General features: G+C 37.1%; 1 protein-coding gene across 2 annotated transcripts in view; it reads left to right on the top strand.

Moving 5' to 3' along the window:
• The window catches only part of PMS1 (PMS1 homolog 1, mismatch repair system component), a 110,421-nt gene that overhangs the window by 76,751 nt on the left and 7,379 nt on the right, over positions 1 to 26,291 (top strand). For both annotated transcript variants that reach the window (XM_005675860.2, XM_013967766.2), the window contains 5 exons: positions 6,855 to 6,971; positions 10,237 to 10,359; positions 11,294 to 11,437; positions 11,641 to 12,530; positions 23,976 to 24,461. In XM_005675860.2, the coding sequence (XP_005675917.1) occupies positions 6,855 to 6,971; positions 10,237 to 10,359; positions 11,294 to 11,437; positions 11,641 to 12,530; positions 23,976 to 24,461 (1,760 nt within the window). The remainder of the gene's footprint in view (positions 1 to 6,854; positions 6,972 to 10,236; positions 10,360 to 11,293; positions 11,438 to 11,640; positions 12,531 to 23,975; positions 24,462 to 26,291) is intronic.

Consider the following 26,291-nt stretch of genomic DNA (forward strand, 5'->3'; position numbering starts at 1 on the left):
CTAAAAACCATTGAATTGTATACTTAAATTGTATCGTGTGTTAATTCTATTATAACGAAACTGTTACTTAAAAGAAAAGAAAGAAAAGCAAAGGCTGCTTTGGCTTTCCTAAAATAATAGAGATCCGTGTAGTGGTATGACAACCAGCAGTCTTTATATTTAAGAACAAAGAGCTAGTTTTCAGCGCCATTAGGATTACTTTAGAAAAATGTATTCATTTGCTCACTCCTTCAGCAAATTGTTTACTGGACCCTTCTAAGTACTTGACACTGTTTCTGGTACTACGGATTCAGTCACATTCCCGATTCCCCTTCCTCTTCGTGTGTGGTGAGTCACCCGGTCACATCGAGTCTATTTCATGCCCTTCAGTCTATCTCTGCTGTCTTGTACTCTTAGCAGTGTGCTTAGTTCTGTTACCCGGTCCAGTATTTCTTAGCCACGGTGTTAATGTTAGTAGAATACCAAAGGTCGCACATGTTTTATCTTTTAAAAAATTAGAGAAGTAATTGTGAACCGTGAACTTCCTGATGTTCAAGCTGGTTTTAGAAAAGGCAGAAGAACCAGAGATCAAATTGCTAACATCCGCTGGATCATGGAAAAAGCAAGAGAGTTCCAGAAAAACATCTATTTCTGCTTTATTGACTATGCCAAAGCCTTTGACTGTGTAGATCACAATAAACTGTGGAAAATTCTGAAAGAGATGGGAATACCAGACCACCTGACCTGTCTCTTGAGAAATCTGTATGCAGGTCAGAAAGCAACAGTTAGAACTGGACATGGAACAACAGACTGGTTTCATATAGGAAAAGGAGTACGTCAAGGCTGCATATTGTCACCCTGCTTATTTAACTTCTATGCAGAGTGGACTGGAAGAAACACAAGCTGGAATCAAGACTGCTGGGAGAAATATCAATAACCTCAGATATGCAGATGACACCACCCTTATGGCACTAAGTGAAGAGGAACTAAAAAGCCTCTTGATGAAAGTGAAAGAGGAGCGTGAAAAAGTTGGCTTAAAGCTCAGCATTCAGAAAACGAAGATCATGGCACCTGGTCCCATCACTCCATGGGAAATAGATGGAGAAACAGTGGAAACAGTGTCAGACTTTATTTTTGGGGGGCTCCAAAATCACTGCAGATGGTGATTGCAGCCATGAAATTAAAAGACGCTTACTCCTTGGAAGAAAAGTTATGGCCAACCTAGATAGCATATTCAAAAGCAGAGACATTACTTTGCCAACTAAGGTCCGTCTAGTCAAGGCTATGGTTTTTCCAGTAGTCGTGTATGGATGTGAGAGTTGGACTGTGAAGAAGGCTGAGCACTGAAGAATTGATGCTTTTGAAGTGTGGTGGTGGAGAAAACTCTGGAGAGTCCCTTGGACTGCAAGGAGATCCAACCAGTCCATTCTGAAGGAGATCAGCCCCTGGGATTTCTTTGGAAGGAATGCTGCTAAAGCTGAAACTCCAGTACTTTGGCCACCTCATGCGAAGAGTTGATTCATTGGAAAAGACTGTGATGCTGGGAGGGATTGGGGGCAGGAGGAGAAGGGGACGACCGAGGATGAGATGGCTGGATGGCATCACGGACTCGATGGACCTGAGTCTGAGTGAACTCCGGGAGTTGATGATGGACAGGGAGGCCTGGCGTGCTGCGATTCATGGGGTCGCAAAGAGTCAGACACGACTGAGCAACTGAACTGAACTGAACTGAATCTTGTAAATGTCACTTTTACTGACTTGCATTCCATTGTATTTTTGTGAGTGGAAGAGAAAGCAGCACTGTTATATCTCATGTGCCAGAAATAACACACCATCTTCAGTGCCTATGAGAATATCTTGTGACTCTGAACCTCATCCATTTTGTATGTGCTCAGTAAAATTTGAGATTCTCTGAGTTGAAATATTACAGTCACATTTTTTAATCCATATTGCTTTAGTTGAAGGTCTCACTAAATCACTCTTGCCAAAGATCTTTTTTTAAATTGACATAAATTCTTCTTTTATATTTGACATAAAACTGTAATTTAAGGTGTATAACATGTTGACTTGATACATTTATATTATAATATGATTGCCATTGTAGCAGTAATTGCATCTCTGTCACATTAATTTTTCTTTTTAGTGGTTGGAGTAATAAAGTTTATTAGTCTCTCAGCAAGTTTGAGGGTTATAATACATAATTGTTGTCTGTATTCACTGTATTGTACATTAGATCACTAGGACTTATTTACTACTCTTTGCAAGTCTGTACTCTTAAATAGTATCTGTCCTATCCCCCTAACCCTTATGCCCTGATAACTACCAATTTTACTTTGTTTCTATGAGTTTGTTATTAGATTCTACATAGGAGTGATCAGTTCAGTTCAGTCCCTCAGTTGTGTCCAACTCTTTGTGACCCCATGGACTGCAGCATGCCAAACTCCCTGTCCATCACCAGTTCCAAGAGCTTGCTGAAACTTACGTCCATTGAGTCAGTGATGCCATCCAACCATCTCATCCTCTGTCGTCCCCTTCTCCTCCCGTCGTCAATCTTTCCCAGCATCAGGGTGTTGTTCAGTGAGTCAGTTCTTCACATCAGGCAGCCAAAGTGTCGAAGTTTCAGCTTCAGCATCAGTCCTTCCAGTGAATATTCAGGACTGATTTCCTTTAGGATTGATTTGTTGGATCTCCTTGCAGTCCAAGGGACTCTCAAGAGTCTTCTCCAACACCACAGTTCTTTGGCATTCAGCTTTCTGTATAGTCCAGCTCTCACATCCATACATGACTACTAGGAAAACCATAGCTTTGACTAGACAGACCTTTGTCAGCAAAGTAATGCCTCTGCTATTAAAATATGCTAAGTTTGTCATAGCTTTTCTTCCAAGGAGCAGGCATCTTTTAATTTCATGGCTTCAGTTACCATCTGCAGTGATTCTGGAGCCTAAGAAAATAAAGTCTGTCACAGTTTCCATTGTTTCCCATATATTTGCCATGAAGTGTTGGGACTGGATGCCATGATCTTAGTTTTTTTAAATATTGAGTTCTAAGCCAACTTTTTCACTCTCCTCTTTCACTTTCATCAAGAGGCTCTTTAGTTCTTCTTCACTTTCTGCCATAAGGGGGGTGTCATCTGCATATCTGAGGTTATTAATATTTCTCCTGCAGTCTTGATTCCAGCTTGTGCTTCATTCAGTCTGGCATTTCTCATGAAGTATTCTGTATGTAAGTTAAATAAACAGGGTGACAATAGACAGCCTTGACATACTCCTTTCCCAGTTTGCAGCTAGTCTGTTGTTCCATGTCTGGTTCTTACTGCTGCATATGAGTAGTGTCATATAATATTTGTTTTTGTCTCACTTATCTCACTTAGCAGAAAGTCCTCAAGGTCCAAAGATCCATATCTGATCATGGTATTTTTCCCAATTAGGTTTGTCCATTGATTCTGCACTGTGGATAAAAGAAATTGTAAACTTCTTTATTTACCTGACGTGCTAGGTCATTCATGATCTTGTTCTTGTGTATCTATCTAATATCTGTCTAGCTTCATCTCCAGCAGGGCATATCTCTGTGCTTTCATGCCTTTGCATATGCTCACATATGCACCAATCACAAATGCCCTTCCTATAACTTGTGGGTGTCAAACTCTCAGGTCTCACCACACACACAACTGCTCTGTGAAGTAGACTTAGGTTTCATCTACAATGTTCCCACTATATTTTATATTTGCAGTTTTCATAATGCATTATAATTACTTTAATACCTCATTCTCCTTTTGTATTTTTAGCTCCTTGAAAGCTGGGACTTTGTCCTCCTATCTTTGTATTCCCAGCTTTTAGGATTCCCAGGAATCTACTACAAAGTAGATGTTTAATAAATATTTGCTGAATAAATTTAGAATTTTCTCCAAAAATTTTAATTTAACCAGAGCATTTATATATTATGTGATGAAATTAAAGATTAAACATACTTATATGACAGCCTATGTTTCCTGGAGCAGTTCCAATTTTAGAGAGTCTAGATTCTTGAACTGTTAATGTAGTTACCAAGACATAATTTTTTGTTGAAAAATATACACATTGAAGCTATATGTTAATTTTTAAATTTTTACAATTTATTTTTCCATTTGATTTCATGTACTTTAAAAAAATTTTCTAAGTAAAGTCTTTTTTTCTAATTCAGATCACTTTCAAAACAATAGATAATGAAAAATTGGCATGTACAACAGAAAAATACCTACATTTTAGTTCTGTCATTTTACTGTGCACTTTGGGACAAATAACTGCATATCTGTATTTATATGAATATTAATAAAAATTATTGGAAACTTAGAAATGCTTAGGTATAAGGATTATCAATAATCTTGTCAATAATAAGATTAGGATTGGTACTGACAGACTACTCTAAAAAATATTCTGACTCTATGATGCTCTGAGAGTAGCTCCCAATCTTTTTGGACTTCTGTTATTCTGGTTTCTTTGATATGGAGACCCTGCTTTTACTCCTTGTCCTTCTTCTAACAGTAGATTATTTATTTAACTTTAAATGAATTTTTAAAATAATTTTGAGAATGTATTAGTACTCTTAAGAAACTGGAGATTTTATAACATATCACATATTCATCCATGAAAATACATTTGTCAAAGACACTATTTGAGAATTCCCAGTTAGGATCTGGAGTTGGCTCTAACTTATTACTACCTTTGACTGGTGAGAAAACAGATATTGGCAAAGTAAAAGTTTGGAGCCAGAAGGATTATGTATAAATCATTATTCTTTGGGTAAATAAATCTCTTTGAGCCTCAGTTTCCTCATCTGCAAAATGAAATGCTAATACCTGCCTGAAATGGTTGTGAAAATTAACGGTTTCTATGATGGTAGTTAGTGCCTACTAAGTAAATTTTTCATAAATTGTAACTCCTACTTGCTTAGTATTAATAAAACCCTGGGAATAGATAAAAGGGTTTCCTGTTATACTAATTATTGGGTAATTGGTCTTCTTAAGCAGTTGTTACACTCTTTTCCCAAGGAGATTGGTCTTTGAGATTCTAAAAACAAAAATGGCTTACAGATGTACAGATCAAGAAGCAGAGTCAGGGACTGTTGTCAGCTTGTCCTTCACTACTATCCCCTGATATGCCAGTTAAAGAAGAACATAAATTCACTTGCTTCCCCTTTCATTTTATTATGTATAATATTGTTAGTATTTTTTCCTGCCTACATAGGTTCCTGGTTATGTTAAGGAATTCATTTGGCTAGGATCCTTTGATCTAGCCAGTCAGAGTGTCTCTCTTTTAAACTTTCTCCACAACCAGATATTTAAATCAGTGTCATTTTGCAAATAACCTTTTGTGATAAGTAACAAATAACCTTTCTACATTACAAAAAAAAAGAGGGAGAGAGAAAGAACGAACAAAGGAGAACGTTCTCAATTCCCTCCGTTTGATTCTACAAGCCTGCTTGTGTAAACCCATTTTCCCTCACTGCTTTTTATTCAAATGTATCATCAAGAGCTTTCCTTGATCCACCTGCCTCCAGTTACTACTATCCACTTTACAGCCAAACTTCTAAAAGAGCTGTCCCTTTCATGTGTTTTCTGTATAGTCACTACCCAGTAACTAAAATTTGGCTTCATTTACTCTAGAACTGCTTTCACTGCTGATTGCTAAATCCTGTGGCCATGTCTCTCTCCTTGCGGTGAGCAGTGGCTGCTTTCTCGTTCTGGTGCATGGGCTTCTCGTTGTGGTGGCTTCTCCTGTTGCGGAGCACGGGCTCTAGGGCACCGGGCTTCATTCACTGTGGCACGTGGGCTTCTTAGTCGTAGCGCGTGGCTTTGTTGCTCTGCGGCATGTGGGATCTTCGTGAATCAGGGATCAACCTGTGTTTCCTGCATTGACAGGCAGGTTCTTTATCACTGAGCTACCAGGGAAGCCCTGCTTCTTCCTAAAAAACCTTCCTTGGTCAGTGCACCATACTGTCCTGACTCTTCTTGCCTCTGTGGTCAGTGCTTTTCAATCTCTTCCTCTTCCTCTGCCTGACTCTTGAATGCTGGTGTTTTCTCCTAAGTCCTTTACACATTTTCTATAGGACTTAAGACTTCTAAGTGAATATTTGTTGAATGAATGTGTCTGTATATTGATGGTTTCTCAGGAGATTTGACTATAACTGAACCTCATTAACTGGAAAAATTTCAGTATGTTACAACATGCACTTCACAGCCACACTTTAGTGCTGTCTCTCTGGGCCATCATTCTCTTAAGCTATCCTACTACATGCTTATAGTGAAAAAAATACAAGTCCATTATTCAGCCTTTCTGTCTGTGAGGTTTAGTTAGCTTTTTAAAAGTTCTCTGTATATAAATGGTAATTTTAAAAAGCATGCATTACCCTAAATTTTTATACCAGGTTAACTGTTTACAGAAATTTTATAGCATTGATGTCCGTCCTCAATAAAACAGTAATGTTTACTTGAAGTAGCAATGTAATTTAAATACACTCTGCAATATATATTCTGAAGTTTAGGATTAGAAGGGGGGAGAAAATTAATATTTAATGAAATTGTTTCATGCCATGCTCTGGCCTCTGTGTTTACCTACATCGTATATTTTCATCTTCCAACACTCTGGGAGATAAGTATTCTTAGTCAGCTTGTAGAGAAAACAAAATTGAGGTTAAGGTAAGTTAAAATAGACTCTACGCTACAGGATATACAGCTACTGAAACTCAGAACCAGACTTCTTTCAAACTTTATAGCCTATAGATACCTTATAAATGATACAGAAAGGGATGAATGCCAAATACAGAAATATATTGTATAAGTACTTGAGTTTACTAAATCCAGGTTGTGCTAAAAGTTGTCTGTGTTGTTTTGTCCCTAGGCAATTATTTGGCAGAAAACTAGAGTATCGGATCATAAAATGGCTCTCATGTCTGTTCTGGGGACGGCTGTTATGGGCAATATGGAATCCTTTCAGTACCACTGTGAAGAATCTCAGGTATACAACAGAGATGTTCTTTAATAATTCTAATTTACCACTGAAGCTGTTTAATTATTTCCTTTTTGTCAGGTTGAGGTAGGAAGAAGTGTCTCTTTAAAAATTTTAATGACAAAGGATGTAGAAGCCCATATTAAATCTCTTTTCCCTGCCCTACTTCCTATTTTTATCTCTTCTGTTTATTGGTTTTAAGTATCATGGTTACATTAATTGTTTAAATGATTTTCAGTTTAGAATCTTCACCTCTGCTTTCCTCAGTGAAGAAGCGGAGTTGAGCCCTCTTACCTTTGTTCTCCCTTTCCCACCTTGAGAGTGTCTTCCAGCTTTATTTTCTGGCCTGTCGGCGCTAGAGTTTCTTCGGCCCTGTAACGCTGGATGTGGCTGCTAACACTCCCAGTCTTGCTTGCTCGCTCGCTGTAGTGCCCGCTCCACTCTCGTGTCATAGCTTCAGAACCTGTGTCTTACGTAACCATCTTATATTTGAAGATTCATTTTAGAAGTTGAAAACTTATACAGACGATACATTATTATGACTTCTTTTCTTTTTTATAATCTGTTGCAGTCTCTTAGCTACTAGTTCCCCTCCTATTCTCTTGTACAATATTGAGTTCTTAATAATTATCATTTTATTAGTGTCTTGGATGGAGCTTGTGCTCAGTTAATGTATTAAGAATTCTCTCTGTGAGTCTGAGTGAACTCCGGGAGTTGGTGATGGACAGGGAGGCCTGGCATGCTGCGGTTCATGGGGTCGCAAAGAGTCGGACACAACTGAGTGACTGAACTGAAGGAAGGTAGCCATGATCTGACTTGGGTCTGTTTTTCGGAGCACTCTTAATAGTTGTTTAATAATTTAGACACTAGTGTCACTTTGGACTGGTCCTAGCTGACTTGGGATAATAAGGGTACTGTCTAAATTTTGCTGGGTTCTCTGTGGTTTCCTAGAACTTTGTTGCCCATGCTGGTAACCCAGGAAGCTTGTGACAGGAGATTCAGACCTGCTACCTGTGTTGTGCTTTAGAGAGTCTACCTGTCATAGTTTGGTCTGAAGACCAGCAGCATCAGTATTGCTTGGAAACTTGTTGGTTTGACAGACTGAGTAGGAGACAGAGGTCTTTACTTTGGTAAAGGAGTACAAGAGAAGCTATTGGTCAGCAGCATGAAAGTGAGCTGAAATATTTTATCAAGTTTTGAATGTGGTAAGATTAAGAAAATTTGTGTGAGCATTTGGAGACGAAAGAAATAAAGGCTGTACATCCATATCTTAGCATCACTGGTGTATGTTGTATAGATGGGAATGAAATTGCTCAGATGGGATAGAGAGCAAGAAAAAGGGGTCTGATGAGGAGACTGACGGAGACTATCACCCTTATAGGCTGTAAGCAAAGGGAAAGAAAATCCCACTGAAGAGGAAGTTTCAGAGAGGAAGTAGAAAATCCAAAAGAGAAGGCTGAAACAGTGTCATGCTTCCCAAAGGAGAGAGTTCCATTGGTGTCAGGGTCTGCAGAGATTCAAGTAGACACTTAGTAGAACTAAGTGTCGTTGAGGTAGAAGCTAGATGATAGAAGGCTGGAGATGAAGGGAGGGAAAGAAGGGTTCATAGTTGAAGAACAATCAGGGGAGTATTCCTTTGTTTATATTTTGCCTTTGATTTTCCTCTTGCTTTTTACTTGAGTGATACTTGGGTATAGAATCTTATAAGGCCTATCTTATTTTTTATTTTGTTGCACTGATTTGGTCTCTTACAGAGATTTTTTTTCCCCACAAACTAGCCTGATTTTCACTTATTGTAACATTTTATAAGACTTTGCCATTTGATTTTAGTTTTCCATATAACTTAGCATATGTTCGTTCTTAAGGTTATCTATCTTAAGCCATTTTTAAAGCTCAGTATTTGGAAGTAATACTGTTTATTCAGTGGCCAACCAAGATGGTGTGGAAGAAAAACACTAGCAATGTTACTGATGTTTTCTTCATTGTAATCTTTATTTTTACCTATTCTGGTTTGTTTTTTTTCCCATCAACAAGCCCAGTAAGTCTTTCAGAGGCTGAACAGCTCTCCCTGATGCTCAGCAGGTGCTTTAAGAAGGCTCTCATATTACTTGGTAAATGATGCAACCATTTATAAGGGTTGTGAAGTTTTATAGTCAATGAAGTAGTTTCATTTTATAATGGATTATCTTGCTCTGTGTATTAACTTTTTTTAAATTGGCACAGTTTGGCAATGTGACAATAACGCACTTAGTGTTCTAAAGTCGGTAATGCATCCACCTCCTTAAACACTTATTTCCAAGGGCAGGGATAGCCACAGACTTAGGTGGCAGCCTACAGCCTATGTTGGTAAGGAGCCTCATGGTTTCTGCTTAACTAAAAATAGCAAACCCTCTGACACTCTTGCTTTTTTAAACCTAAGCAGAAAATTTCTCACTATTACTGTTTCTTAACAGGTTAATTAAACATCTGATTCCAGTTGTTTCAGATAAGAGATGATTATAGGCCTGTATTTTGAATAATTTGACCAAGATCATATTAGTAGAGCAGCCGGAGTTTAAACCATTTCAGTCTGGCTCTATGCTGTATTCCTAACAGTTCTTTGTATTATCTCTAAAAGTAGGAGCATTTTCCTTGCTTTCTGTTCACTAAATCTCTCTCCCTTCTCATTGGTATTTTTTCTAGGATCCTTCTTTATTTTACCCCTCCTTTTCAAACATTTGTGAAATAGTTCTCTAAACAAAAATGAAGATAAAGTACAACATTGCAATGTGTCAAAGAGTAAAAGATCTTTTTTTCCCTCAGTAATGAAAAACTAGTCAGATTGACTTCATGGCAAATAAAGATAGAAACAGCTACTTCTTCACAGAAAATGGTGGCTGAAAAGAAAAGGATTAACAGCTGGAGTAAAGTTACAATATAAGGAAAGAAAATTTTTTGAAAATAGTAGGAAATAGGGTTGAGGAGAGAGCAGCAGTATTTATACTGTATGTCCTATGACAGAGATATGTATTCATGAAACTTCAGTGAATGCCAGTTTTCCCTTAAAATTTCAAGAAGGGAAAGTTAGCTGAGAACACCAATTTAACATGCTTCAGTAATTTAAGTTTAATGCTCATGACCTGGTTATCAAGGAGTATATGGCTCTTTAGACCTTAAAATGAAAATCCATTTGTTAATTTTGTTTATACCTTTAAATGTGTATAACCAGATCCATGGACTCATGTTTACTGTTGACATTGCATATCAGTACTATAATTATTTATTACAATTATAGATTTTTCTAAGTGGATTTCTTCCAAAGCATGATGCAGACCACTCTTGCACAAGTCTTTCAACCCCAGAAAGGAGTTTCATCTTTATAAACAGTCGACCAGTACACCAAAAAGATATATTGAAGGTAATCTTTTTAAGAAAAAAGTATTTTGTCAGCTTCTTATAAGGACTACTTGTAAGAATTTGTTCTAAAATAAGGAAAAGGAAAAATAGATATAGTATGGCACTTCCCTAGTGGCTCAGATGATTACGAATCTGCCTGCAATGTAGGAGACCTGGGTTCAGTCCCTGGGTTAGGAAGATCCCCTGTAGTAGGGAATGGTTACCCACTCCAGTATTCTTGCCTGGAGGGTTCCGTAGACAGAGGAGCCTGTCAGGCTACAAAAAGTCAGACACAACTGAACAACTAACACTTCACTTTCACCTTACATATGACTCTTCACAACAATTCTGTGGTGAATTATTATCCTTATTTATAATGAAGAAGGTCTTCTCTTGTGGCTCAGCTGCTAAAGAATCCACCTGCAGTGCGGGAGACCTGGGTTCGATCCCTGGGTTGGGAAGATCCCCTGGAGAAGGGAAAGACCACCCACTCCAGTATTCTGGCCTAGAGAATTCCATGGACTGTATAGTCCTAGAGTTTGCAAAGAGTCAGACATGACTGAGGGACTTTCACTTTTACTTTCATAGTGAAGAAACTGAATGTTAGTGACTACCTTAGACCACATAGCCAGGAAGTAACAGAATTTGAATTTGAACTCAGGACTTTGAAAACATCCTGACACTATGATCTTTTCCATGAAGTCAGTTGCATCGGATGCCTGCTTGCACTTCATGTTAAGTAAATTCAAAGCCTCTAAATGAGTATTAGTATTTAGATACTACTTTTCCTAATAAGCAGTTACATCCACTCAGTTTCTCAGTTGAAGATGCTTCTTTTGGTGGTATTTTAAGGATAATATTACTTAAATAATGCTATCTTTATTTATAAATACTTTAAAGAATAATACTTTAGTATATTTATGTCATTTTTTTGTCTTCATTACATGTATTTCTAGCTAATCCGACATTATTACAATCTGAAATGTCTAAAGGAATCTACTCGTTTGTATCCCATTTTCTTTCTGAAAATTGACGTTCCAACAGCTGATGTAGATGTGAATTTAACACCTGATAAAAGTCAAGTATTGTTACAGAATAAGGTAACCTTTTTCAGATAATTTTTTGTATTATACTATTTATAAACTTATGCAGTCCTAGCTATTTTCATATGAAAAAGATTTAGATTTACTTTTCTGTAAATCTTTTTACTTTTTCTGTACATCTTCTATAAATCTACTTTTCTGTAGATTTTTTAATGTTAGTCTCATAATTTCCACTAATGCTTGTTAATTTGTATTTTTAGGAATCTGTTTTAATCGCTCTTGAAAATCTGATGACGACTCATTATGGATCACTACCTAGTACAAATTCTTATGAAAGTAATAAAACAGATGTTTCCTCAGCTGACATGGTTGTTAGTAAAACAACAGAAACAGATGTGCTTCTTACTAAGATGGAAACATCTGGAAATAATTATCCAAATGTTGATACTTCAGCCATTCCTTTCCAGAATGATGTGCGTAATGATACATCTGGGGAAAACACTAATTATTGTTTAAATCATCAGGTACATATTGGTGACCATTATGGCGATCATTTTAATAGTGAAAATTCTAGCATTGGTAAGAATGATGGAAATACATTTAAAGAAACCCCAAAGAATGATTCATCGTGTGAGGACACCCAAGAGGAGAATAGTGAAACTTGTTCTGTGGATTCTGTTGGGCAAGCCCAATCAGAAAATGGCAATGAAAGCCATAGAGATGACAGTGGGGAAAATGAAGAAGCAGCAGTTCCTGAGAAGTCTTTGGAAATTTGTGTAGATGACTGGAGCAAGGGAAATATACTTAATTCTAGAGGAGAAAACATTGAACCTGTGAAAATTTTAGTGCCTCAGAATAGTTTAGGGAGTAATGTAAGTAGTAATAATAATAATACAAGTCCTGAACAAAAGAATCTCTGTGAAAGTTCCTGTAACAAAAAATCAAATGTGGTAGATAACAAATCTGGACAGCTTACAGCTTATGATTTAATTAGCAGTCGAGTAATCAAGAAACCCATGTCAGCAAGCGCCCTTTTTGTTCAAGATCGTCGTGCTCAGTTTCTCACAGAAAATTCCAAGACCAGTTTGGAAGAGGCAACAGTACAAATTGAAGAACTGTGGAAGACATTGAGTGAAGAGGAGAAGTTGAAGTAAGTTTCCAGAGCTCTCATGTGACCTGAATGTTCAGATATTTCCATTCTATATCACTTACTGGGTTGAAAAAGCTCCTTTTTCTTCTTATTTATGGAAAAGCAGAATGGAAAATACCTTGTGGCTTGTCCTAGAGTACCTTTTTGGCATCACTTTTGGGGTTTTTTTTTTTTTTTTAATTTTTTTTTGTCTTTTCAGTTTTTTATTTTTTTAATTTTAAAATCCTTAATTCTTACCTGTTAATTTAGAGATTTTTACCTTTTTTTTTCTTTTTGCTTGTTTTTTTATTTTTATTTTTATTTTTTTATATAAAAAAGCTACTTTCTGGTTTAAGTTTGTAATTAAAAGTTTTACATTCTTAAGACTACTATTTTCTTCTATTTCTTTTTTATACTAATCTTCCTATTACAGGACTGTTTTAAACTTTTCTATTAGAACAGGATTTCTTTTTTAAGATCTTGACTATTCCCTTTTTAAATTGCTCTTTAAAACATGTAACAATACAAAAAGCATAACATTGTTGCAGATTTAATTTAATGATCTTAATACTCTTCCTATTCAGTATAACTCAAAAGACTTTCTTCTAAAATCTTTTATTTATTGGCAACTTATAAACTATGGTGGGTTTGGAGGAGTAGGTTAATAGGTGGCTTGATCTCTTATTTAAAAACTATATATTATTTGCCATTTTTAGATCAAATGATCTGAATAAATCCAAAAAAACATGATGGTTGTTTCTAGTTGACTGAAGGCACTTGGTATAATCACAGGATATTATGTTTTGAGTGATTTAGCTCACCAGAAAATGAAAGAGTGCAATTATAGTTCCAATCATATATTATTACCTAAGGTATCTCAGTACTATGTCAGACATCTGGGAAAACTTTTACATGTAACTGGTCATCCAGAGTTTATATTTGGTGATAAACTACATAGATACTTGACAAATTGTTTTTCTTTTTTTATTAACTTACTCAGTCTTATAAAAACCCTATCAATATTAAAGTAATAAAGATCACTATTAACACCAATAGGCAAAACCTCTATAAGTTAACTTCTGCTGCTGCTACTGCTGTTAAGTCACTTCAGTCGTGTCCGACTCTGTGTGACCCCATAGACGGCAGCCCACCAGGCTCCCCCGTCCCTGGGATGCTCCAGACAAGGACACTGGAGTGGGTTGCCATTTCCTTCTCCGATGCATGAAAGTGAAAAGTGAAAGTGAAGTCGCTCAGTCATGCCCAACTCTTAGCTTCTACCTTTTTCTTTTTTTTTAGTGGGGATGGTGATTGTGTTTTTTCTTTTAACATATTTATGTATGCTATATATATGTTTTAATATGTACCTATAAAAGATAAACATATTCTTTTAATTAATTTATTTAAGCTTTTATTCTGTATGAAGATATAGCCAATTAGTGAACAGTGCTTTCATAGTTTCAGGTGAACAGCAAAGCAATTCAGCCACATATACACATGTATCCCTTCTCTCCCAGACTCCACTCCCATCCAGGCTGCCACATAACATTGAGTAGAGTTTCATTTGCTATACAGTAGGTCCTTGCTGGTTAAGATACTCTTAAGTAGAGCTGTAATACAATTGTCATCACTTTCTAAAATATTAATTTCTTAATCTTCAATGTTCAAATTTCTAATTATTTCATAAGTGTCAAATTTTAAAAGTTATGTCAAGATGCAAATGAAGGTCACATTATGATTATTATTATTATTTTTAGTTTTAAAATGACACATTCAATTTAACGATGAGAGCATTTAAGTTTTAATACAGCAAGCCCATGAAAATTGAATGGCATTGATCAGAAAGTGATGAATTGAGAGTTGTCTAAGAATAGGGGAAAAAAAGCATAGATGTTCCCAGTTCTCATGGAAGTAGGTACAGTGCAGCAGCTCAAGGTAGCTATTCCCTTTCAGCCTCAGAACAGCAGGTATTACCCCAGTCTCAGCGTTGTTTCTCCTTGCAGGCCCCAACGTGTTAAGATACAAGGGTTCTCGTTAATAGACCTCATCTAAAAATGATCAGGCAGCATTCTGGAATTCAAAGTTTTCTCTGTCTTATTGCCGTAAGGTAAACAGAAGAGCATTGTTGAAGACCTCTGAAGCTACACCTGGGTTCAAACCTCATGTTCCTCTCTTTTCTAGCATTATGTAAAAATGTGTGCACAGTATCTTTTTGGTTGTTGTGAGGATTAAATAAGATATATTATGTGTTATAAATGACTAGCACATAGTAAATAATGTTCATGATGTTAATCAGAGTTTTTAATCTGTGAAAAGGAAATTTCTCTCTTGGGATTGACATTATTTTTCATTTGCTTATTCAAGATTAAATTTAATTTGAAGGTCAGAAATAGAAACGTGTGGAGAAAATTTAGGTTTCTTGGGATCAAAGAGCTTACTACATGTCACAGAAAGCTCTGTTAGAATCATCCAGAGCCAGAGTCTGATGATCATGGCAGACCAGGTTGACAATCATGATAAGTGAAAAGTTAGAGCAAAAATGTTTAACGCTCAAAAATTGCATCAACTACCATTTCTCTTCTGGTCTTTATCTTAGAATTCTTTTCCATGGTCTTAAGTTCTACAAGGAGTGCTAAGGAATATGAGAGCAGTCTCCTGCAGATAATCAGTCCTTCCGTCTATTCTTCCTTTCCTTTTCTTTTTTCTCTTGTTTCCAGTTTTTTTTGCCATCCTCCTTCCTCCCTTTTTTCTTTCTTCCTTCCTTTCCTTTCCTCTCCTGTCTTTTTTTTCCTTATTTCTTTCAATTAGGAAATACTTAGGCTTCCCTGGTGGCTCAGGCGGTACAGTGTCTGTCTACAATGCAGGAGACCCTGGTTCAGTCCCTGGATTGGGACGATCCCCTGGAGAAGGATATGGCAGCGCACTCCAGGTCTCTTGCCTGGAAAATCACATGGATGGAGGAGCGTGGTAGTCTATAGTCCATGGGTTGCAGAGTCGGACATGACTGAGCAACTTCACTTTCAGGAAATACTGAGAATATTCTGTGTACAAGGCTGGTGTACTCTAGCTAATCATTTCAGGTACAGTGATTAATAAATAGAACATACTTTCACTAATAAAAGTACAGTCTTAAAGAAATGAGTTATGAAAACACTTAGCAGTTAGGCTTAATCATATCTATAGGACAGGAGATACTTCCTGAATAGAAATTGATCAGGATGGTATAGAGAATTTTCTGTGTAGTAGGAACAGCACATAAGAATGCCCAGAAGCTAGAAGGAAGACAGTGTTATTGAGGAATGGAAAGATGCCCTTTATGACAGGAATGTATTATACCACAGGGGAGTGTGGTAAAGAAGGGTTTCCCTGGTGGCTCAAACAGTAAAGAATCCATCTGCAATGCAGAAGACCTGGGTTCAGTCCCTGGGATGGGAAGATCCCCTGGAGAAGGGAACGGTTACCAAAAACAAAGATCGTAGGATCCAGTCAGGTCAGATCATGGAAGGTTCGAAGAGTTTTGAATAAGACCTAGGGTCAGGGTTTTCTACCAACAGCTTAAGCTTAGGATAAACTTTACAGTAGAAGGTTCCTACATCTAAAATTTTTTCCCTTTCTGGATTCCTCTCCCCCACCCCACCCTACCCCACCTTGCTTTCATCTCTTTTCCTCTAGTGGACTAGAAAACCCTTTGTCCTCCTACTAGTATCTCAGTCAGTTGCCTTGAACTTTTGTTTGCAGTAGCCGTGAATATATTTCTACTTAGAATAACTAAGAATAATACTGTAATTGGGATAATATTAAAAATGGTAAATAAACTTTGCAATAACATGTAATCTTGAGATAGAGTCACTTGAGTTGGTTAGTGATAAATCAGAATTCATATTTCTCATTTAAGTTACTAAATCCCTTAATGACATAAAGTCAAAGATAACATCTGTTTTAACGTAATATTTACTTAATATTCCTTTGGACATAACTTTTTATATTTCCCAAGGAACTAATTAAATTGACTTCTTGAATAAATCAAAAGATTAGTATCCTGTGTGAAAAGTTGCACATTATAGTTATTTACAAATGGTAACCTTCATCTTGAACTCACCCCACTGTGGGAGAAAATTTTGAATTTGAATGTCCCGGAGCTAAAAATACTTATTTATAGTACTAATTGAAGGTAAACTGTATTGAAAACTTTGTGCATTGTAACTTAGAATTTCAGATTCTAAGTGGAAATGGAAGAAAATAACATTAATAATTATGAACATGGCCTGCCTAGTCAGCAACTATAAGAAGCATTTTTCGTTTACCTAGTTTACAGTGAAATAAAGTCTTTTTTTTTAACGTTCTTATTCAGCTAAAATTTATTTATTCAGCAAATATGTACTGAGTACAAACTACACGATGTGCACGTCTCTTGTGTTTAGTCTCACTTTCTACATTTAATACCATTCTCCCAATAGTATTATTTTTATTTTCTAATACATACCTATTCAAATTTCTCCTTTAAAATATATGTATATTACCTACAATATAACTCAACAGTTTCTTAAGAGTTTCTAAAGCTCAGAATTACATTCTCTAGTCTGCATTTAAAAATGCATTTAAAAATCTTTTTAGCAAGGTTTCTTAAATAATTACCAATCTTTAATCAACTGTGTGCCCCATTCATTATAAGATAGGTGTTTCTTGATAGAAAATAATGATACCATATATTTGTTATCATTTACTAGGTTCCAGTAAATGATAGGCTTCCCTGGTTCAGATGGTAAAGCCTCTGCCTGCAACGCGGGAGACCTGAGTTCGATCCCTGGGTTGGGAAGATCCTCTGGAGAAGGAAATGGCTACCCAACCCAGTACTCTTGCCTGGAAAATCCCATGGATGGACGAGCCTGGTAGGCTACAGTCCATGGGGTCGCAAAGAGTTGGACATGACTGAGTGACTTCACTAGGTTCCAGGAACTATTCTAAGTACCTAAAACATTTCAACTCATTTTATTCCTCACATGAAAGTTGTGAAGTATTTAAAAAGATGTATATTATCTAGATATTACAGATGAGCCTACTGAAGCACAGGAAAGTTAATTCATTGTGTAGAGCTGCTAAATGGCAAAGGCAGGCCAGGCAGTCTGCTCTAAGGTCTCTGCTCTTAGCCAGGACCATTTGCTGAATACAAATAGCGGTTTTTAGTTCTAGATTTGTATTAGAATCCCCCATAGAGGTCTCTAAAAACACTACTGCCCAAACTCAGCCTAAGTATGGAGAATTGTAAACTCTTGAGAGTGAGACCAGTAGAAAAGGGGTGATATAACCACTATACAAGACTGTTTTTGGCCCTAGAAGTTCATTTTATCTCTGTTATTATTAATCAAAATAGAAAAGACCTTTTAACTTTTTTTTTTTTCTTTTTTTTTTTTTCCTTTTAACTTTTTAACCCAGTATAATTTTAAAAGGTCCCTTATCTTGGACCTTGGTGTTCAGTTCATTTGAACTTCTTTTTTTTTTTTTATTGCTAACTCTAAAATGAGAAATAGTAACTGAAAAAATTAACATTTAGCCATAAAACTACATTATAAATTTATAAATTTAATTATAGATTTTTTTATTTTGAGCATTACTATTAGACTGACCTTGATTTTATTAGTGTATAATTACTAGGGCTTCCATAGTGGCTCAGTGGTAAAGAATCCCCCTGCACAATGCAGGAGAAGTGGCTTTGATCCCTGGGCCGGGAAGAGCCCCAGGAGAAGCGACTGGCAGCCCACTCCACTGTTCTCGCCTGGGGAGTCCTATGTTCAGAGGAGCCTGGTGGGGTTGCAAGAGTAGGACATGACTTAGTGACTAAACAACAATATAATTACTAAATATATGTAAGTTTTGTTGTGCTCAGAGCATCGTTTCTTCTGTGTTGATGTTACACCACATATTTAAGGAATTCTTCAGATCTGCAGTTGACTCCTTAATGTTTTATTTAATTCTTCCCCCCCGCCCCCTTTTTAGTTTCCTGTACGTTAAATGGTTTTTAAAACTGGGTAAAATTTAGCTGCTGTGAACTGCATAGATCTGAACTATATGTAGATAGTTCAATGTGTTTTCACGTGTACTCACCAATGAAACCACCACCACAAACAAAATACAGAACACCTCCTTCAGCCCAGAAGGTTCTTTACTGTTACCTACAAGCCAGTCACCACTTGCAGCCACTGTTTTGATTTCTGTCACATTAGTTTGGTTTTGCCAGTACTTGAACTTCTTATATATAAAATCATAATGATACGTACTCCTTTGTGTCCAGCTTCCCCCAAGAAAATGTTTGTGAGGTTTTCATTCAGGTTTGTTGAATGTATCCATATACTGTATTCTTTTTAATCGATAAATAGTACTCAGTTGTGTAAGTATACCACAGTTTGTCTTCTCAGTCTCCAGCTGATGACAAGTGCGTTCTTTCCAGATTCTGGATATTATGAATTAAGTTGTGTTGTTTAGTTTCCAAATACTTGGAGTTTTTCTACTCTAAATATCGTATTGCTGTGCTGTGTGTGCTGAGTGCCTAGTCATGTCTTACTCTCTGTGACCTCTTGGACGGTAGCCTGCCAGGCTCCTCCATCCGTGGGATTTTCCAGGCAAGAATACTGGAGTGAGTTGCCATCTCCTACTTAAGGGGATCTTCCCGACCCAGGAATTGAACCCGCGTCTTTTTTGTCTCCTGCATTGGCAGGCAGATTTGTTACCACTGTGCCACCTGGGAAGCCCACTAATTTCTGATTAATTTTATCATGGACGGGTAAAATGCTGTCAGATTTAAATCTTTTGAAATTTATTGAGAATCAAGCCCAGCAGCATATCTTGAAGAATGGACATCTAAAAAGAATCTGAATTCTGTAGTTAGATGTACTGTGCTAAAGTGACAAGACAGTTTGTTCAGTTCAGTTCAGTTGCTTAGTCATGTCCGACGCTTTGCAGCCCTGTGAATCGCAGCACACCAGGCCTCTCTGTCCATCACCAAATCCCGGAGTTCACTTAAACTCATGAGTATCGAGTCAGTGATGCCATCCAGCCATCTCATCCTCTGTCGTCCCCTTCTCCTCCTGCCCCAATCCCTCCCAGCATCAAGGTCTTTTCCAATGAGTCAACTCTTTGCATGAGGTGGCCAAAGTATTGGAGTTTCAGCCTCAACATCAGTCCTTCCAATGAACACCCAGGACTGATCTCCTTTAGGATGGACTGGTTGGATCTCCTTGCAGTCCAAGGGACTCTCAAGAGTCTTCTCCAGCACCACAGTTCAAAAGCATCAATTCTTTGGCACTCAGCTTTCTTCACAGTCCAACTCTCGCATCCATACATGACCACTACATGAATATAATTTCATATCTAATTTTAAATTTCTTTACTGGCTTTGCCAGATTTTTTGCTTTGGGTAATATATTATACATCCTTAATTTATCATAATCTACCTGAGTCCAGCCATAGCTTTGACTATGTAGACCTTTGTCAGCAATGTGATGTCACTTCTTTTTAATACACTGAATAGGTTTGTCATAGCTTTTCTTCCAAGGGACAAGCATCTTTGAGTTTCATAGTTGTAGTCACTGTCTGCAGTGATTTTGGAGCCCGAGAGAATAAAAGCTGCCACCATTTACACTTTTTTGCCATATGTTTGCCATGAAGTGATGGGACAGGATGCCATGATCTTCGTTTTTTGAACATTGAGTTTTTAAGCTTATCCACTCTGCTCTGTCATCCTCATCAAGAGGCTCGATAGTTCCTCTTCACGTTTTGCCATATGGGTGATGTTATCTGCAGATCTGAGGTTGATATTTCTTCTGGCAGTCTTGATTCCAGCTTGTGATTCATTCAGCCCAGAGTACATGATGTGCTCTGCATAGAACTTAAATAAAGAGGGTGACAGCATACAGCCTCGATGTACTCCTTTCCCAGTTTGGAACCAGTCCATTATTCCATATCCAGTTCTAAATGTTGCTTCTTGACCTGCATATAGGTTTCTCAGGAGGTAGGTAAAGTGGTCGGGTATTCCCATCTCTTCAAGGATTTTCCAGTTGTGATCCACACAGTCAAAGACTTTAGCATAATCAATGAAGCAGATGTTTTTCTGGAATTCTCTTGCTTTCTCTGGATGTCGGCAATTTCATCTCTGGTTCCTCTGCCTTTTCTAAATCCAGCTTGTACATCTGGAAGTTCTTGGTTCACATACTGTTGAAGCCTAGCTTGAAGGATTTTGAGCATTACTTTGCTAGCATGCGAAATGAGCACAATTGTACAGTAGTTTGAACATTCTTTGGTATTGCCTTTTCCTTTGGGATTGGAATGAAAACTGACCTTTTCCAGTCCTGTGGCCCTTGCTGAGTTTTCCAAATTTGCTGGTATATTGAGCAGCATATTCACAGCATCATGTTTTAGGATTTGAAATAGCTCAGCTGAAATTCCATCATCTCCACTAGCTTTGTTCATAGTGATGCTTCCTAAGGCCCACTTGATTTCACACTCCAGGATATCTAGCTCTAGATGAGTGATCACATCAGCATGGCTATTTGGGTCATGAAGATCTTTTTTGTATAGTTCTGTATATTCTTGCCACCTCTTGTTAATATCTTCTGCTTCTGTTAGGTCCATACCATTTTTGTCCTTTATTGTACTCATCTTTGCATGAAATGTTCCCTTGGTATCTAATTTTCTTGAAGAGATCTGTGGTGTTTCCCATTCTATTGTTTTTTTCTATTTCTTTGCATTGTTCATTTAAGAAATCTTTATTTTAATCTCTCCTTGCTATTCTCTTGCAGGGACTTCCCTGGTGGCTCAGACGGTTAAGTGTCTGTCTACAATGCAGGAGACCTGGGTTCGATCCCTGGGTCAGGAAGATCCCCTGGAGAAGGAAATGGCAACCCACTCCAGGACTATTGCCTGGAAAATCCCATGGACAGAGGAGCCTGGTAGGCTACAGTCCATGGGGTTGCAAAGAGTCAGACACGACTGAGTGACGTGAGTTCACTTGCTATTCTCTGAAACTCTGCATTCAGCTGGGTATATCTTTCCCTTTCTCCTTGCCTTTCACTTCTTTTCTCAGCTGTTTGTAAGGGCTCCTCAAACAACCGCTTTCCTTTTTTGCAGTTCTTTTTCTTTGGGATGGTTTTAGTCACTGCCTCCTCTACAGTGTTATGAACCTCCATCCACAGTTCCTCAGGCATTCTGTCAGATCTAATCCCTTGAATCTATTTCTCACTTCTACTGTATAATCATAAGGCATTTGACTTAGGTCATCCCTGAATGGTCTAGTGGTTTTCCCTCCTTTCTTCAATTTAAGTCTGAATTTTGCAATAAGGAGGTCATGATCCGAGCCACAGTCAGCTTCTAGTCTTGGTTTTGTTGACTGTATAGAGCTTCTCTGTCTTGTTGCAAGGAACATAATCAGTCTTTTTTCAGTATTGACCATCTGGGGATGTCCATGTGTACAGTTGTCTGTTGTGTTGTTGGAAAAGGGTGTTTGCTATGACCAGTGTGTTCTCTTGGTAAACCTCTGTTAGCCTTTGCCTTGCTTGGTTTTGTACTCCAAAGCCAAACTTGCCTGTTACTGCAGGCATCTCTTGACTTCCTGCTTTTGCATTCTAGTTCCCTTTTATGAAAAGGACTTTTTTTTTTTTTTTTTTTGGTATTCTAGAGGGTCTTGTAGGTCTTCATAGAACTGTTCAATTTCTGCTTCTTTGGCATTAGTGGTTGGGGCATAGACTTGGAGTACTGTGATGCTGAATTGTGTACTTTGGAAATGAACTAAGATCATTTTGTCATTTTTGACATTGCAGTCAAATACTACAGCATTTTGAGCTCTTTTGTTGACTATGAGGGCTACTCCATTTCTTCTGAGGGATTCTTGGCCACAGTAGTAGACACAATGGTCATCTGAATTAAATTCACCTATTCCTGTTCATTTTTGTTCACTGATTCCTAAAATGCCGATGTTTACTCTTCCCATCTCCTGCTTGTGAAAGTCTCTCAATAATGTCCGACTCTTTGTGACCCCGTGGACTATACGGTCAGTGAAATTCTCCAGGCCAGAATACTGGAATGGCTAGCCTTTCCCTTATCCAGGGGATCTTCCCAACCCAGGGATCGAACCCAGGTGTCCAACCCAGGTCTCCCACATTGCAGGTGGATTCTTTACCAGCTGAGCTACTAGGGAAGCCCTAGTTGACCATGTGCAATTTACCCTGATTCATGACCTAACATTCCAAATACCTATAAAGTCTTTGCAGCATCAGAGTTTACTTTGACCAACAGATACATCTACAGTGGAGCATTGTTTCTGCTTTGGTCCAGCCTCTTTATTCTTTCTGGAACTATTTCTTCCCTCTTCTGCAGTAGCATATTAGACACCTACCGACCTGGAGGGCTCATCATCTGGTGTTACATCTTTTTGCCTTTTCATACTGTTCATGGGGTTCTCGAGGCAAGAATACTGAAGTGGTTTGCCATTCCCTTCTCCAGTGAACCATGTTTTGTCATAACTCTCTACCATGATTCATCTGTCAAAAACCCATTAAAAATTTCTGTTTGAAATTCAAACATCTGTATCATCTTGAAGATGGTTTCTACTGTTCATTTTTTCTTTCCCATAACTCACATTGTTCTGGTTTATTGCTTGAGTGTTACCTTTTGCTTGTATAATGGACATTTTTGATGATATGTTGGAGAAACTCTGGGTTCTATTATCTTTTGAAAAGTATTGGGTTTTGTTCTACCACACAGTTAAGTTACTGACAGGTCCCCTGGAGCTTGGGGAGGCTTTGTTTTATACTTGAGGCAGAGACTTTAAATTTTGCTGTTAGTCTTAGGGTAACTTCCTGAGTTCTATAATATAGTTGTGTGTTTTTTCCCTAAGAAGTAGCCCTTCTCCAATTTTAATTGAAAGCACAAACTGTTCTCCGAGTCATCTGATTATGTGAAACTTAAGCTCCAAACTCTTCTTTATTTTGCAGCACGCAGCTGTTGAAATCTCTGTTTAGTTCATTTAGGGTCTAGTGCTTACTTTCCTCTAGATTCTCACACGTAGGATTTTCTGAGATTTTCTTCCTCGATTTCCAGTTGTTTTCGAAGCAGGGTGTTCTATGCTCTGATGACTCAGTCTATTGTGAGTTCAGCTTTCTGACCGAGGTCTTGCTATTCTCCCATAATGCTGGGGACTGCGTCTGGTTAAAAGTGGTATAAATGTGGATCTCTTCAAGGGTTGAATCCATTCCAAATTCTGTTGCTTTTCTATACTCTTCAGTGCCTGTATTAAATAGTTGATTGCTTTGTTTTGTTCACAGCTTATCATGGTTATATATTGGTGGGTTAGTGCAATATGAGCCCCTTTGCATTACTGTGCCTGGAATGCCACCTCTTTATTTTTTATAACATTTACTTCAGATGGTTAATGTATTTCTCATTATGACTTTATTAGATCATTTTTATATTTATTCATAGATATGAAGAGAAAGCTACTAAAGACTTGGAAAGATACAATAAGCAAATCAAGAGAGCCATCGAACAAGAGTCACAAGTATCATTAAAAGATGGCAAAAAAAGGATGAAACCCACCAGTGTTTGGAATTTGGCACAGAAGCACAAGTTGAAAACCTCACTATCTAATCAGCCAAAACTTGATGAGCTCTTTCAGGCCCAAATTGAAAAAAAACAGAACCAAAACATTAAAATAGTTCAGATTCCCTTCTCTATGGAAAACTTAAAAAAGAATTTTGATACACAGAAGAAATTTGACTTAGAAGAAGAGGATGAATTTTGCTTGATCCACAATCTCAAGTTTCCTGACGCTTGGCTAATTACATCCAAAACAGAAATAATGTTGTTAAATCCATATAGAGTGGAAGAAGCTCTGCTATTTAAAAGACTTCTTGAGAATCACAAACTTCCTGCAGAGCCACTGGAAAAACCAATTATATTAACAGAGAGGTATGGTGAAGTAATATTTTTTTTTACCCTTAAAAACATTTACTAATTGAAATTGAAGGTGAAAAGTTGAATTTCCTAGTATGGAAAAGTGGTATTTATTTAAAGAAATTGTATAATTTGATTTCTAATATTTAGTAGAATTAATTGCTTTTAAATAATTTTAGAATATTCTAGATTACTTCTGCACTTAATAAATAGCAAGCTCAGTCCCCCACCACCCATACGTTAGTAACTTCCCCAGGGTAATTCTGACATTGGATTGCCATGGCACTTCTTGTGTTGTCTTTGTTTTAGCATTTCAAACATAGACCAACATAGAATTATACAGTGCTTGCCTTAATCAATAGTTATCAAGGTTTTCCCACATTTCCTCTGTCTGTCTTTGATATTTATATATGCCCATGTATGTTTTTCCTTTTGCTAAAGGATTTAGAATGATTCCTACCTAAAAGAGTTTTCAGTGTATTGCTAAAGTGGCCATTTTCTTACCTAGCTACAATGCCTTTTTTCATACCCTATACAATACTAATTCATTGGGATTGTCTCAAAATGTATTTTTGTATATTTTGGATTATTAACTTTAATTTACATCTAACCCAGGTCCAGCCACTACATTTTGTTATGTATTTTAAATCTTTTCTAATATCATACCATTAACTTATTGTGGATACTTAATCACTTATTTGTTAGAATATCCCATTGTCTCTATTTGTCTGTCTGTTTCCTTGTGGTGTTTAACTTGTTTTTTCCTCAGGAGGATTGAATAGATACTTTCTGGTAAGACTGCTTAATGGGTGATGCTATGTGCTTCATATTTCATCACATCAAAAGGCACTCATCACTGGGTTCAGGGAAGCCTGGTGTGCTGCAGTCCGTGGGGTCGCAGAGTCAGAAACAACAGAGCGACTGAACTGAAATGAGCTGCTGACAACCTGACATTCCACCTTAAAGTTCCCGGTTAACTTTTCCAAAATGGTTTTATCCACAGATAGCTATTGCCTGCACTTACATTATTATAGAATATAAATGGAGTATTTCCTGTTCATATCTTACATGAACAAATTGTTTTCTCTTAAAACATAGCTATTAACTAAAATACTAACATTTCACTTTAATATACTTAATATTTCTCTTTTTAGGCTTACATAGGTAGAAGTTATGATAAAGGAGGTGACCTAAAATTTAAAAAATGTGAGTTTGTTTTGTAGGACAAAGTTCTGTATCAGAACATACGGAAATAAAACTCATTTTAAAAATGTATTCAAACTCTTGTGTTACAGACACTTCCTCCAGAAAGAAAAACAGGGCTAGAAACAGAAAAACATTTGATAAAGCTGTCTTTGAGTATAAAATTTCAAATACACTCTAGCTCTTTTTAAGGGAAGAGAGAGAAAAGTACTGTCAAACTACTGTTAATTAAACTTAAGGGTGTATTAATTTTTTAAAATTCTTCCTTTGACAATTTCCTAAGCCAGTTTAAAGAGAATACTGCAGTAGTAATCACAGTAACTAAAGTCCAATGTCTTTCACAGTATTCTCTTTAAACTGGCTTAGGAAGTTGTGAAAGGAAGAATTTAAAAGAATTAATACACCCTTAGGTTTAATTTAAACAGTAACAAAATTTGTACTTTTGTACAAAATCAGTACTTTTCTCTCTCTTCCCTTTAAAAGAGCTAGAGTGTATTTCAAATTTTATACTCGATTGCTTTTCTAAATGATGTTTGTAAATTTTCATTTATACCAAAAATTGTTTTGTGCTTGTACAAATTACAGGTTTTTTAAAATATTTTTCTTTATGATATTTTTAAAATACATTAAAAGTACTAAAAT

The sequence above is a fragment of the Capra hircus genome, chromosome 2 (assembly GCF_001704415.2).
Source record: "Capra hircus breed San Clemente chromosome 2, ASM170441v1, whole genome shotgun sequence".
Lineage (NCBI taxonomy): Eukaryota > Metazoa > Chordata > Mammalia > Artiodactyla > Bovidae > Capra > Capra hircus.